Source organism: Nomascus leucogenys, chromosome 17 (assembly GCF_006542625.1).
Source record: "Nomascus leucogenys isolate Asia chromosome 17, Asia_NLE_v1, whole genome shotgun sequence".
Lineage (NCBI taxonomy): Eukaryota > Metazoa > Chordata > Mammalia > Primates > Hylobatidae > Nomascus > Nomascus leucogenys.
This window is the reverse complement of record NC_044397.1, coordinates 94232017-94246917: the sequence shown is the minus strand read 5'-3', so window position 1 is coordinate 94246917 and position 14901 is coordinate 94232017. Positions and strand designations below refer to the sequence as shown.

The following is a 14901-nucleotide window of genomic DNA, read 5'->3' as shown; positions in this document are numbered from 1 at the left end:
CGCTCACTACAAGCTCCACCTCCTGGGTTCACGCCATTCTCCTGCCTCAGCCTCCCAAGTAGCTGGGACTACAGGGGCCCGCCACCACGCCCGGCTAATTTTTTTTGTACTTTTAGTAGAGACAGGGTTTCACCGTGTTAGCCAGGATGGTCTCAATCTCCCGACCTCGTGATCCACCTGCCTCGGCCTCCCAAAGTGCTGGGATTACAGGCGTGAGCCTCTGCACCCGGCAAGCCTGTGGTCTCAACCCCAGCCCTGAAGAGCTACATCTGGTGGCCCCATGTGTCATGACTCCCAGAGCAGTAGCGGGATGAGCACGGCTCAAACGTCCTTCACAGACCAGGAGGCATCGGGGTCAAACCTGGGACGGGCATTTCCAGGCCTCAGTTTCCCCACCTGCATAACTGCCGGATGGTCTGTTGGGATGGATCCCACACACCCAGAGAGCTGCGCAGATGTCCTCGAGGAAGGACAGCCTGTGTCCCCTTTCTCCGTGGAATCCATGGTTGAACACCCACAGGGATGGGGGGGGTACCTGAGGTTTGCTCACGGGGAGACCCTCCCCCACAGACCCAATTCCTTCCTCTGGAACAAGAGACAGTGCCTGGTCGGGGTGAGAGCCTGGACCACCGAACTGGGGGGTGAGGGGCTGGATCCGGGTGTCCCCTGCCCCAGGGTCTCCCCTCCTGGTGCCCACCCCCCACACCACGCTGAAGCCGTGTGCTCACATGTAGAAAAGAGGCTTTATTAAGAAGGCTTTGAAGTCAAAAAATAAAACTCTTGATACAATTTTTTTAACCCTTAAATCAGCTCAGCAAATATATAATCAGTAATTTAGCTGTGTAAGATTAAAGGTCCATTACTTTATTTAAAATAAAATATATTTTAGTTCTTAAAATTTATTCCATAAAGTACATATTTCCCTATAAATTCCCTACATATACACAAGAGGTAAAAAGTAAAAGTAAAAAAAAAAAAAAATTAAAAAAATTTAAAAAATGACAACAGAAACCGCAGTAGAAAGGGGATTAATAATTAACAGAAAGTTAGAAATTTGATTGGAACGCCCCTCGCCCCCGCCCCCCTGCCCGCCTCCGGCCGCGCATGGTTGATGTACAAAAGCATAAATGGTTAGCCCCAAAAAGGGAGTAAAAATGTCACCCTCCTCCTCTGGAACGTCTGTGCGGCCTGAGACCGGCCGGCGAGAAAAGTCAAATCAGAAAACGGCTCCGGACAAAAGGAAAAACACTGAGCGCTGGAAAAATCGCGTTTTTTGTTTTGTTTTGTAAGGATCACCCTGGAGGGGAGGGGTGTCTAAAAATAAAAAAATAAAAAAAAGTGCAAGCGGACCTTTTCCTCCGGTTTATTGTAACCTGACCACTCAATACTGTCCTTGCAGGGCTGAGGCGCCGCCGGGCTGCGGGGTCTCCGTCTCCACGCCTGGGACGGCAGTTAAAGCTCATCTGTAAACACTGGCCGCCGCCCACCTCCCTGCCCCTCGGCCTCCGCCCCTCGCCCCCTCCCCGTCCCTCTCCCACCCCGGGTCCCGCCCCGTCTCCCGCGCCCACCCCGGCCCCCGCAGATGGCCCCGATGGCGGCGGAGGCCTCGGCCACGTGGCGGTCCGCGCTCTAGGAAAAGATATGAATGGCCTGGGTGGCCGGCGTGCGGCAGGCGGGACACTCGGGCTCGCTCTTGCCGCAGATGCGGACGGCGCAGTCCATGCAAAAGAGGTTGTGGCCGCAGGGGACCAGCGCAGCCATCACCTCGCCCTCGGCGCACACCACGCACTCCCGCGCCAGGGCCGGGGCCGAGGACGCCGAAGGGGGCTTGCGGCTGTTCTCGGAGGCGCCAGAGTCCAGGGGGGCGCAGGCGGCGGCCGCGGGGCTGCTGGGCAGCGAGGTGGCCGTGGAGAAGGCGGCGCCGCCTGGGAAGGATACGGGGCCCTGCGGGGGTCGCCAGGAAAGCGCGCCCACCGGGTCCGGGGCGCCGCGGCGGGACAGCGGGAGCTCCAGGCGGAGGCCGCCGGGCTCCGGCAGCGTGGGCGAGTGGCGGGGGGTCCCGGCCCCGCTGCTGCGCCGGGCGCCGGCGGCGGCTGGTCCCGGGGCTCCGTTGACCGTGGAGCAGCCGCTGAAGGCGGGCAAGGGGGCGGCGCGCTCGAAAGGCGCCCAGATGGTGGCCGCGGCGGGCACAGTCAGGTCCAGCGCCAGGAAGTCGAAGCCGAAGTCGCAGTCGTCAGGGGCGGCCGTCCCCACCGGGGCACCGGGACCCTCCCCGCCGAAGGCGAAGCCCCCGTTGCCGGAGCCGCTGTAGGGGCTGGCGGGGCCTGGGTCCGGCACGGAGGGGCCGCCGCGGCTGCCCGCGTAGAAGGCCTCGGGGGCGCTGGGTGCGCCCAGGGCTGTGTCCCCGCGGAGGCCGGCCGTGGCCGTGGGGGGCCGTCGTCCCGGGTTGGGGGTCTTGGTCCAGAGGCTGGCGGCCGCCCCGAGCAGGTCTAGGCAGACGTCGGTGCCGTTGGCGTGGAAGTCGCTGTCGGGGCCTGCGTCGGTGAAGGCGCCAGTGCGCAGCGTGATGTGCGCCTCGATCTCCTCGCGCGCGCGGTCCACGTTCTCGGGCATCCCAGTGACCGCGAACACCGGCTCCTTGTCGCGCCCGGGCGTCACGATGTAGGTGTGCGTCCGCTGCTGGATGCGCTTGATGGTGGCGCCCTTGGGCCCCACCACCAGCCCCACCACCCGGTAGGGCACGCGCACCTGGATGGTGGTCTGTCCGGGGAGGTTGGGCGGGCCCTGGGCGGTGCCGGGCAGACCGCCGGCCTTGCTGCGCGTGGCGCGGATGATGGAGAAGTGTTCGGCTGCCGACAGGATCTCACGCTTGGCCATCTCCACGTCCTCCTTCCGGCCCGTCACGATGAAGACCGGCTCCTCGCCCCGCACCGGGGTCTTGATGTAGGTGTTTGTCTTGGCCCGCAGGGCCTTGATCTTGCAGCCTGTCGGGGAGGGAGGGGAAGGACAAGGTGACCCAGAGCCCCCTGCGCAGCTCAGCCCCGCTAGGCATGCAGGCTGCAGGGCCAGTGAGGGAGCCCCTACCTCCCAGCCTGTGCCCAACACTTTATCCTCAGACACTCCATGTCCCTGCTTCCCTCAGCCTCAGTTTCCCCCTGGGCTCTGGAGTTTGGCCTAAAATCAAGACCGCAAGGGGACCCTCTTTTAGGTTGAAAGGTGTGCGCCATAATTTATGTTCACCTGGAACCGCAGAGTGTAACGGCTGGGGTGTGAATGTTTCCCCCAAGTTCATAAGCTGGACCCTAATATGCGGCGTTGATAGTAATTAATAGGTAGGGCTGGCTGGGCCCGGTGGCTAACCCATGTAATCCCAGCACTTTGGGAGGCCGAGGCAGGCGGATCACTTGAGGTCAGGAGTTCCAGACCAGCCTGGCCAACATGGTGAAACCCTGTCTCTACTAAAAATACAAAAAATCATCGGGGTGTAGTGGCAGGCACCTGTAGTCCCAGGTACTTGGGAGGCTGAGGCAGGAGAATCACTTGAACCCAGGAGACGAAGGTTGCAGTGAGCCGAGATTGCACCACGGCACCCCAGCCTGGACGACAAAGCAAGACTCCAACTAAAAAAAAAAAAGCGGGGTGCAGTGGTTCACCCCTGTAATCCCAGCACTTTGGGAGGCCAAGGCGGGTGGATCACGAGGTCAGGGGCTCAAGACCAGCCTGGCCAACATGGTGAAACCCCATCTCTACTAAAAATACAAAAAATTAGCCAGGCGTGGTGGCAGGCACCTGTAGTCCCAAGTACTCGGGAGGCTGAGGCAGAAGAATCGCTTGAACCTGGGTGGCAGAGACTGCAGTGAGCCAAGATCGCACAACACCACACTCCAGCCTGGGGGTGACAGAGCGCGACTGTCTCAAAAAAAAAAAAAAAAAAAAAAAAAGCCGCAGTTAGCCAGGTGTGGTGGCGCACACCTGTAATCCCAGCCACTGGGGAGGGCTGAGGCAAGAGAACCGCCTGAACTCAGGAGGTGGAGGTTGCAGTGAGCCAACATCATGCCACTGCACTCCAGCCTAGCCACAGACCAAGACTCCATTTCAAATAAGAAAAAAAAAAAAAAGAGCCACAGCGGCAGGGTGCAGAGGCTCACACCCGTAATCCTAGTACTTCGGGAATGTGAGGCAGGAGGATCACTGGAGCCCAGGAGTTTGAGACCAGCCTGGGCAACATAGTAGGACCCCATCTCTACCACAAACAACAACAAAAAATTAGCCAGATGTGGTGGTGCACACCTGTAGTCTTAGCTACTCAGGAGGCTGAAGTGGGAGGATCACCTGAGCCCGGGAGGTGGAGGCTGCAGTGGGCTATATGATCACACCACTGCACTCCAGCCAGGGCGACAGAGCAAAACCTTGTCTCAAAAAAAGAAGGAAAAAAAAAAAGAGAGACATACACAGAGGAGCTGGCCTTGTGAGGACACAAGACAAGAGACTGCAGTGATACCTCTACAAGCCAAGGACTGCCATAGCCCCTGGAAACTGAAGGCGCCCCCCGCCCTGCCCCACGGAGCCCTCCCTGCCCACACCTTGACTTGGAACTTTTATCTTACGGAAATGACAGAAGAGACGTTTCCATGGTTTCAAGCCCCCACTGTGTCAGCCCAGAGAGCAACTGCAGACCCTCTGACACCACCTCCCAGCCCCACAGGAGGGGAAGCCGAGATTCAGATTGTGGAAACTGCCTACAATTTCCTTCCGGCCAAATGACCCTCTCCTCAGGCTACCAAGACCCTGGCCTAAGGGGAGCCGAGGTCTCGGCCGGACTGCGACGCCCGCACCCTGACTCCAGATGCCTCGGAAGGGTCCAGGTGGACCCTGAGGGGCCTGCTGTGGCTTCATTCTTGTTCGCTGGGCTGGGGGTCTGACCTGGTGGGGGGCATGAGTGTCAGTGTGGGAGGCAGGGGTCTCCTCACTGATTGTCTAGGCAACCGCTGACCAGGTGTGGCCTTCTTGGGGTCCCAGACATCCCTACCCCACCCCTGAGGCCTTAATGGTTTTTTTTTTTTTTTTCCTTTTTTGAGTTCGTCTCACTCTTGTTACCCAGGCTGGAGTGCAGTGGTGTGATCATAGCTCACTGCAGCCTTCAACTCCTGGGCTCAAGTGATCCTCTCACCTCAGCCTCCAGAGCTGGTACCACCATGCCCAGCTTAGTTATTGAGACGGAGTTTCACTCTTGCTGCCCAGGCTGGAGTGCAGTGGTACAATCTCGGGTCACTGCAACCTCCGCCTCCCAGGTTCAAACAATTCTCCTGCCTCAGCCTCCTGAGTAGCTGGGATTACAGGCACCCACCACCACACCCAGCTAATTTTTTTTATTTTTAGTACAGACGGGGTTTCACCACGTTGGCCAGGCTGGTCTTGAACTCCCGACCTCAGGTGATCCACCTGCCTTGGCCTCCCAAAGTGCTGGGATTACAGGCGCCACCGCGCCCAGCCTATTTTTATGTTTTGTAGAGATGGGGTCTCACTGTGTTGCCCAGGCTGGTTTCAAATTCTTGGGCTCAAGCAGTCCTCCTGCCTCGGCCTCCCAAAGTGTTGGGATGACAGGCGTGAGCCACTGTGCCCGGCCCTTGAAGGAGTTTTGAGCCACTGCCCGCAACCCCTCAGGCTCTGGGGAAGCAGAGGGAGCTGCAAGGATGTTTCAATACAGTCAGAAGGTGGCTCTGAGAGGAAAACAGTGTTGCTAACTCTCCCACAGTGCAAGAGATAAAATGAGCAGGATCAGCACTTTTGATGGGGAAGAAGTCAGAAACTGCCTGGGCCAGGAAGATGGAAGGCGTGGGGCCTGGAGGCTGGTGGTCCCAGGGGCTTGGTAGGGAGAACCCTGGGAGGGGTGGCGGGGGCGCACCCACTCGGAGGGGCTCGGTAGGGAGGACCCTGGGAGGGGTGGCGGGGGTGCACCCACTCGGAGGGGCTCGGTAGGGAGGACCCTGGGAGGGGTGGCGGGGGTGCACCCGCTCGGAGGGGAACTGCAGTTTTCCCGCCTCAGCTGCGCCGCCACCACACCTGTCCCTCCCAGTCGCGGCATTTTGTTCGCCTCCATCGCACCCAGTCCCCTCCATTCCTCTGTGCAGTCCGGTGTCCCCCTCCTCCAGGAAGCCCACCCTGACTGCACCGGGTGGGGCCTGCTCTTCTGAGTATCTCCTAACATGCCTCACTTTCTGAGCTGCCTCCCTGAGGCCAGGGGATGGGGCTGGGGAGTCCCTGGGCACTCGGGGGACCTTGCTATGCCTGTTTCTTCACTGTGAAAGGGGAAGGTAACAGGCCTGGCTTCACAGGCCCTCAGAGGGCCACGACCAGGCCGTTGGCTCCCGGCAGCCACCCTGGCAGGTCTCACTGCAGCCCAGTGTTTGCTTTAGGCAGATCCTCCTTGAGGAGAGGAAACTGAGACACAGGGAGCGGAGACCCAGCAAGGCTGGGGCAGGAGGTGCCACCCACAGATGGAGGCTCCGCTGGCCCTGCCCACAGGCAGGAAGTGAGCCTGTTCCCCATCAGGCCGACCCAGCAGAAGGTAGAGCCCGCCAGCGTTGCCAGGGTACAGCATGGGGTCCTCCCTTGCTGATCTGGGAGCTGCCCCGGGTCTCCAGAGGGTTACACATGGGAAAGGCTGCCCCAACGTGGCCACCGCTGAGCTCACAGGCTGTGGTCACAGAAAGTCTGGTCTGGGTGAGATGACAAATTTGGGAGATGAGGGTGGCAAGGAAGGGGGCGTGTGACTGTCTGAGCAGAAACCAGGATGGTGCTGGGAGCCACGCGTGCGTCGGGGCAGTGGAGGGACCTGGTGCCTCCCCCTCCCCTTACTCCATCCTGCCCTAACCCAGACGGTGGCGCTGGGTGGAGACCTCACAGCTAGAAGGCCTCTAGGACCTCAAAGATGGAGCTGGAGCTCAATTCATCGGTGCTGCCTCTGCTTTGACACATGCTGGCCCCCAAAACTCCACCCACATCAAGACCCCAAGAGACCAAAGAATCAGGGCTCCAGGAGTGATCCCGGCCCCACCCCTGCCCCACTGGAAATGACACAGCAAGGCCAGAGGGACAGGAAGCCTGAGGGATGGGCTCTGGGGGACACGGAAGGTTGGCAGGCACTGAGATGCAGATTCGTGGGCCATGTCCCCAGGATTCCAACTCGGAGGGCTTGAGATGCCTGGGAATCGGAGTGACCACTCCAGAGTCTGGCCTTGACCTGTCCCACACCCCCAACCCACAGCAGCCAAGTCTCCCCATACGAGGGCAGGGCCTCGGGCCCCAACGCAGCACACACACCAGCGGGCATCACTCATCCAGCCCGTCCAGGGTCCTGGCTGCAATGACCGTGCACTACGGACTCACCAATGAAACCACAAGTCCTGGCGTGGGAGCCGAGACCGCCAGCCCAGGCTGGATGGGTTTGCCATGGCAGGCAGGCGAACGTGAACGCCAGGGAGCCGCTGAGGCAACAGCAAGGGCAGGATTCTGGAAGCAGGATGGGGCGAGAACAAGGCCCCACAGCCAACACTCAGTCCAACACGCGGCCGCCCCCAGCCAGGCAGCCGGGCGACGCAGGACAGCAGCATCCCAGACCTGGGCCACCATGGAAGCCAGCGGGAGCTGAGGGGTCTGGTGGGGAGGAGGGAAGCTGGTTCAGCTGTCAAACAGGGATGTCAAAACCCCCTCCCAGGCCAGGAACAGTGGCTCACACCCGTTATGTAGTTCCAGCACTTTGGGAGGCCAAGGCAGGAGGATCACTTGAGGCCAGGAGTTCGAGATCAGCCTGGGCAACATAGCAAGATCCTGTCTCTATAAAGGTTCTCACTGTTGCCCAGGCTGGAGTGCAGTGATACCATCACAGCTCACTGCAGCCTTGACCTCTTGGGCTCAAGCAATCCTCTCACCTCAGCCTCCCGAATAGCTGGGACTACAGTTATGCACCACCACGCCCGGCTAATTGTTTAAAGCTTTTCTGCAGACACAGGGTCTTATTATGTTGCCCAGGCTAGTCTGGAACTCTTGGGCTCAGGTGATCCTCCCATCTCAGCCTCCCAAAGTGCTAGAATTACAGGTGTGGGCCACCACATCCAGCCTCTACAAAAAATTTTTAAAAATTAGCCAGGTATGGCCGGGCATGGTGGCTCATGTCTGTAATCCCAGCACTTTGGGAGGCCGAAATGGGTGGATCACGAGGTCGGGAGATCAAGACCATCCTGGCTAACACGGTGAAACCCCGTCTCTACTAAAAATATAAAAAATTAGCCGGGCGTGGTGGTGGGCGCCTGTAGTCCCAGCTACTCGGGTGGCTGAGGCGGGAGAATGGCGTGAACCTGGGAGGTGGATGTTGCAGTGAGCCGAGATCACGCCACTGCACTCCAGCCTGGGCGACAGACTGAGACTTTGTCTCAAAAAAAAAAAAAAAAAAAAAAAAAAAAAAAAATTAGCCAGGTGTGGACCAGGTGCGGTGGATTACGAGGTCAGGAGTTCGAGACCAGACTGACCAACATGGTGAAACCCCATCTCTACTAAAAATACGAAAATTGGCCGGGCGTGGTGCAGGCGCCTGTAATCCCAGCTACTCCGGAGGCTGAGGCAGGAGAATCACTTGAACCCGGGAGGCGGAGCTTGCAGTGAGCTGAGATTGCACCACTGCACTCCAGCCTGGGCGACAGAGTGAGACTCAGCCTCAAAAAAAAAAAGAAAGAAAAAAAAATTAGCTGGGTGTGGTGGTGCGCACCTGTGGTCCCAGCTACTCGAGAGGCAGAGGTGGGAGGATCGTCTGAGCCCAGGAGGTTGAGGCTGCAGTGAGCTACGATCGCATCACTGCACTCGGGACAGAGCAACAGAACCAGACCCTGTCTCAAAAACAAAACAAAACAACAACAAGAAAAAACCGCTAGGCATGGTGACTCACACCTGTAATCCCAGCCCTTTGGGAGGTGGAGGCAGGCGGATGACCTGAGGTCAGGAGTTCGAGACCAGCCTGGCCAACATGGCAAAACTCCGTCTCTACTAAAAATACAAAAATGAGCCTGGCGTGGTGGTGGCAGATACCTGTAATCCCAGCTACTCGGGAGGCTGAGGTGAAAGAATCGCTTGAACCCGGGAGGTGGAGGCTGCAGTGAGCCGAGATTGAGCCACTGCACTCCAGCCGGGGCGACAAGAGCAAGACCCTGTCTCAAAATGAAAAGAAAAAACCCCTTGGGGAATGAAGGGAACATGTACACTGTACTAATGCCAGAACTCTCAGTCGGGTCTGCCGTGTGGAGGTTGCCTAGCAGACCCTTTCTTTCTAGCTCTGCAGTGTACAGATAGGAAAACCAAGCATGGTCCCCACCAACACCCCAGCACTGTCCCCAGCCGCGGGGAAAACCTGAGGCCTGCAGGGATGGGAGAAGAGGAAGAGCCTCTAGGACTTCAGCCAGGAACAAGGGACAGGAGGGGAAACAGCGAGGCGGGCGCCTCCCGCAGCTGAGGGGGACCATCGAAAATCAGTATCCTCGGCCTGTGCCAACAGCGGAGAGAGGGAGCCCTGAGCAGCTTCCAGTCCAAGCCCTGCCTTCGACATCACTCACTCACTCACTCATTCATTCATTCGCCACAGAACACCTGTGTACAGGCCCCAGCAAGATACTGAAGACCCAGCCGCCACCAAGCACCTGCCCTGGATCCTGTCCCTGGGAACGTGCAGGGGGAGAGGCCGCCTCCGAGCACAGATTCACCCAGGGTGCCCGGCAAGTGGGGTGAGAAAGGAGGGTACATGTTGGGGCCTCATCAGGAGCAGAGCCGGAGGTCCCCTAGAGCGCCTTTGCCGGCCGGCTGGAGGGAGACGCTGTCCTTTTGGATGTCCACTTTGCCTGTTTCCCAGACAGCGCTGCCTCCCCTCGCCCCCAGCCCTCGAGCTTTGGAATCTGAAATTTTCTTTGCTGACCCACAAGAGAAACTAGGGTTTGAATCCCGGCCCATGATTTTTTTGTTTTTTGTTTTGCAAACAGGGTCTTGCTCTGTTGCCTGGACTGGAGAGCGGTGGCAAGATCATAGCTCACTGCAGCCTCAACCGCCCAGGCTCAAGTAATCCTCCTGCCTCAGCCTCCGGAGTAGCTGGGGCCGCAGGAGCGTGCCACCATGCCTGATTTTTCTATTTTTTTTTTTTTTTTGTAGAGACAGCGTTTCGCCATGTTGGCCGCGTTGGTCTCGATTCCAGGGACCTCCTGGCAGGAGGGATCCTCCTGCCTCAGCCTCTCGAAGTGCTGCTGTCCCCTCAGTTTTTACCTATCCCTTTACCAATTGCAGCCTCTGCCTCCCCATCTGTGACTTGGGAGCTGCAGGACCTTCCCTGGGGCACATCATGGGCCTCAGTGAGATGGGGCAGGTCAAGTCTGGCATAGGCTTAGCACACAGTAGGCACTCAATAAAGATTCTAGGCAATGGCCGGGTGCGGTGGCTCACGACTGTAGTCCCAGCACTCTGGGAGGCCGAGGCGGGCAGATCACCTGAGGTCAGGAGTGTGAAACCAGCCTGGCCAACATGGCAAAACCCCATCTCTACTGAAAATACAAAAACCAGCCGGGCACAGTGGCACGTGCCTGTAATCCCAGCTACTAGGGGGGCTGAGGCAGGAGGATCGCTTAAATCTGGGAGGTGGAGGCTGCAGTGAACCAGGATAGCGCCACTGCACTCCAGCCTGGGCAACACAGCAAGACTCCATCTCAAAAAAAAAAAAAAAAAAAAAAGAAAACGAATGAATTGGAGCCTCCAGCGGATGGGTGGGAACTCAGAGGGTATGAATGACCACAGTCTGCCCAGAAAGCACTCGGACCCCCTCTGGGATCAAGAGAACTGAAGCTCAGAGAACAGCACGTGGCTATCGGGGAGAGGGCTGGTGCCAGGCCTGTGTGACTCTGGTCTAGGTGGGGAGGCCGGACAGGTGCACCCTTCCTGGCCTCCAGGAAAGGGATAGCCTTGGAGCTTGGGTTTGATAGAGAAGCATGAGAAGTTCAGAGAGCCCCAGGGTGGAGAGGAAGGTGAGTAAAGGGGCAGGGCTGGGGCACAAAGGACATTGAAAGGTATGCTTGAGAACGAGGTGGGTGGGAGAAGCTGGGAGCCACAGATGGTTCTACAGTGTGGAAGATGTAAGGACTACTGAAGCTGCCAACCTGTCCTGGTACTCACGGTTGCATCCCTGGCAACCCGCACTCCACTTACGGGGTGGCTGCTGTGTGTGACCTGGAGCTGAGATTAAAACCAGCAACTTGGGTCCAGGTACAGTGGCTCACACCTGTAGGAGCCCCAGCAGCACTGTGGGTGGCTAAAGGTGGGAGGATCGCTTGAGGCCAGGAGTTCAAGAGCAGCCTGGGCAACAGACCCTGTCTCTACAAGAAAATTTTTAGAATAAAAACAAACAAATAAAACTGGCTGTGCACAGTAGCTCACACCTGTAATCCCAGCACTTTGGGAGGCCAAGGCAGGTGGATCACTTGAGGCTGGGAGTTCGAGAGGAGCCTGGCCAGCATGGTGAAACCCCGTCTATTAAAAATACAAAAATCAGCTGAGCGTGGTGGCATGCACTTGTAATCCCAGCTACTCAGGAGGCTGAGGCAGGAGAACTGCTTGAAACCAGAAGGCGGAGTTTGCAGCGAGCCCAGATCACGTCACTGCACTCCAGCCTGGGTGACAGAGCGAAACTCCGTCTCATAAATAAATAAATAAAACCAGCATCTTGCCCCAGAACCCTCTACTCTAATGGAGGTGAGACGTCCGCACATCACAGAGAGGGGTCGTCATCTGCGCAGGGCCACAGGGCCGCAGGGACACGGCGGCCTGTAGGACAAGCAATCAGGGACCACTCTACCCCCACCCCCACTGTGCCCCAGGGCCTGCCTTGCTGACCGCCACCTTACAGCAAGAGCCCAGTAAATGGGTGCAGAACGCACAGTCCGGAGGTGGGGGGGCTGAGCCTGGTGCCCACGGACTCCATTTCCCATGGACCTGCCCCTAGAGAATTCCCACCCTGAGGCCACAAGTCTAGAAGCCCTCAGCCTGACCCTGACTCCTGCCAGACCCCTGTGTGGCCATAGCCTCGCTCAAAGGCCCTTGGGTGCCAGGACAGGCGCGTTCACAAAGAACACAGCCGCACCCTCCACCACCTGGCGGCTCAGCCTCGTGCCTTTGGGCACTTGGTCCCCAGGCCTCGGCTTGGACATCTGTCTCCACAGGCTCCCGGACACTCTGCACAGGGCAGCTGTCCCGTTCTAGGCCCTGGGTATGGGACATGGAGGCCGGGTGGAAGGCCTCAATGGGGAGGCAGTAACAGGACGGTAGGATGCCCTCCTGCCAGGGGGCTCCACTGAGGGCAGCCAGCAGGGCTGAGACAGCACCCAGTCCCTCCCCACCCACCACTCCAGAGCTTGCTTCTCCGGCCCAGCACCATGCCTGACCCTCCGTGGGTCCCCCCATGAGCCGGACAAATGAACGACCAAAAGACAGGAGGCCGTGCTGCCCCACCCACCTGGACCGAGGGAAGGGGCGGAGGGGAGGGCACCCTGGTGGTCCGCCGCCTGGGGCCAGGGCCATAGATGGCCTTGCAATCCCAGCCCCCCACACCTTTCTCTGGCCTGGGTTCCCGAGGGCCCGGGAGAAGCAAGGACCCCCAGCCCAAGTGTCCTGCGGCCCCACCCCAAGTTCTAGAACCTGGCTGATCAATGGCGGTCAGCGGGGACCCAGGAGCGGGGAGGGGTGGCAGGAAGGCAGGAGAAAGTTGAGGGAGGCAGGCGGGCGGGTGGCTAACGGGGTGGTGGGTGTGAGCTGGGCCAGGCACTGCCCACCACCCGCCCGCCCGCCCCGCAGCTCGGGGGCCAATGAGCAGCGGCCGGCCTGATGTCACCCTGCAAATCTCAGCCTCGCTCTCTAACAAAGAGAACAATGGGGCGGCCAGAGGGAAGCTCCGACGATGCCACCGCTGGACCCCACACCCGGGGCCTGCCGCCAGCCGGCCTGCCCAGCAGGCTGCACCCCAGAAATGGCTTTGACAACCGGTCCTTCCCCAGGCCCCGAAATCCCTGACTCGGGGCCGGAGGGTGGAGCAGGGACCCTCTTCAGCCCGGTCCCGTCCCCACCCCAGTCAGGGCCCCAGGCTGGAGACTGAGACGGGCGCTCTTTGTACTGTCAGCCTTCTCTCCCGGCCCTGCAGGCGGCCCCCCTAAGCCACCCCTAAACCTGCGCTTGCCCCGCCCCGCCGCCTGTGCTGGGTGTGGGGCGCCCCCCGCCCGGCCGGAGCCCCGGGCCCTCGAGCCCCTCTCCGGGGTGCCCCTGCGGACGGCCGAAGGCCTGGGCTGCGGCGCGGCTCCCGGGAGCCTTTCCGGGCTGGAGGCGGCCCAGACAAAGGCGGCGGCGGGGCCGGAGCGCGCAGGGGAGGAGCGCGGGCTGCGCCCAACTTTCTCCCGCGGCCGCTGCAGGACAAAGGCGCAAAGGCAGCGGCCGAGGCCGGAGCCCACGCGGGGCGTGTCCGGTGCGGGGCGTCCGGCGCGGGCTGGGCTGGGCTCGGGCGACCCCCTTCCCCGGGGCGGGCGGTGCGGGGACCCCCAGGACAGCAACCCCCGACAAGGGCCACTCACCCTGGCGACCCACGATCTCGGCGACGTGCTCGGAGCTGGGCACCGGGACGCACTCGGTCATGTTGACGCTTTTCTTGCGGCTGCCGATCACGCTCATCTGGTCGGCCAGCAGCGTCTGGGGGCCCAGGGCCGCGGGGTGGGGCGCGAAGCCCGCGAACACGTCGGGGGGCGAAGGCCGGGGCGGCGGCGGCGGCGGCGGCGGCGGACTCGCGTTGGGGTCCAGCAGCGGCAGCGACCCGGGGGCCGCGGCCACGGCGGGGGCCAGGGTCGGGGGCGCGCCGGCCTCCGGTCCGTCGGGGGGCACAGGCTCCGGAGCCGCCCCGCCGTCCGCGCCGCCCGCCGCCGCTGCGCCGTCCCCGGCCGCCCCCTCCTCGTCCGTGTCGCCAGCGCCCCCCAGCCCGAGCGCCGACAGCTGGTCCAGCGCCAGGCGGAGCGCGGCAGCCGCGTCGTCGGGTTCGGGCGGCGGCCGGGACGCGGGCGCGGCCTCCTGGGCGCCCTCGGGCGGGGGCGCAGGTCCGGGTCCGGGGTCTTCCCCCGCCGCCCCCGCGCCGCCGCCGCCGCCGCCCCCGCCCCCGCCGCCGTCGGGCTGGCCGAGCGAGCTGGGCATGGCGGGCGCTAGCGCTGGGGCCCGCGCTCCTGCCGCCCGCGCCGCCGCCGCCGCCCGCGCCGCCCTCCGCCTCTGCGAGCTGGGCCGCCGGCCGCCTGCATCCAGCGGCGGGGGCGGGCACGGGGGGCCGGGCGGGCGGGGCGGCGGCGGCGCGGGGCTGCTCGGGGCCGGGCCGGGCCGGGCGGCGGCAGCGACTCTGGCTGCGGCTCGGCGGCGGCGGCGGCGGCGGCGGCGGCGGCAGCGGCGGCTCCTCGGCGGCCGAGGCGGCGGCGGCGGCGGCGGCGCGGGACGCTCCTTCCCTCCCGCCGCCTCCCGCGGCCCCGCCCCGGCCCCGCCCCCGCGACGTCACACCGCGGCCCAACAATGGGCGGCCCCCAGAGCGCAGGCGCGCGGGGCGGGGCCGGGGGCGGGCCAGGGGCGGGCCGAAGCCGGACACGTGGTCCAGGCCCCGCCCCCTGCTCGGCGCTCCGGCGGGAACCCGGGCGCATCCGCACGTGCGGGCGCTGCTGCAAGTGTGTGCGGCCCATCCCCGGCCTGGACAGAGCTCACGCTCCGAGCCTGAGAGTCTCCGCCTCGCGCGCCCCAGGGCCCGTGGTCCCGCTCCCCAATTCCCGCTAGAGATCCGGCTCGCCCCCAAGCGAGGTCCCTTGCTTC

General features: G+C 61.7%; 1 protein-coding gene across 2 annotated transcripts; it reads right to left on the bottom strand.

Annotated features, from left to right (window-relative positions):
- Positions 1-721: 721 nt before the first annotated feature.
- MEX3D (mex-3 RNA binding family member D) lies at positions 722-14253 on the bottom strand. 2 transcript variants are annotated; one of them, XM_030795943.1, is made up of 3 exons: positions 13641-14253; positions 1644-2984; positions 725-1440 (listed from the first exon to the last, which is right to left on the bottom strand). In XM_030795943.1, the coding sequence occupies exons 1-3, from the start codon at positions 14245-14247 to the stop codon at positions 1382-1384; spliced, it is 2007 nt and encodes a 668-aa protein (XP_030651803.1). In that variant the 5' UTR covers positions 14248-14253; the 3' UTR covers positions 725-1381. The 2 variants fall into 2 exon arrangements, with proteins under 2 accessions (XP_030651802.1, XP_030651803.1); XM_030795942.1 differs by having other exon boundaries at positions 722-2984.
- Between the last annotated feature and the right edge of the window lie 648 nt (positions 14254-14901).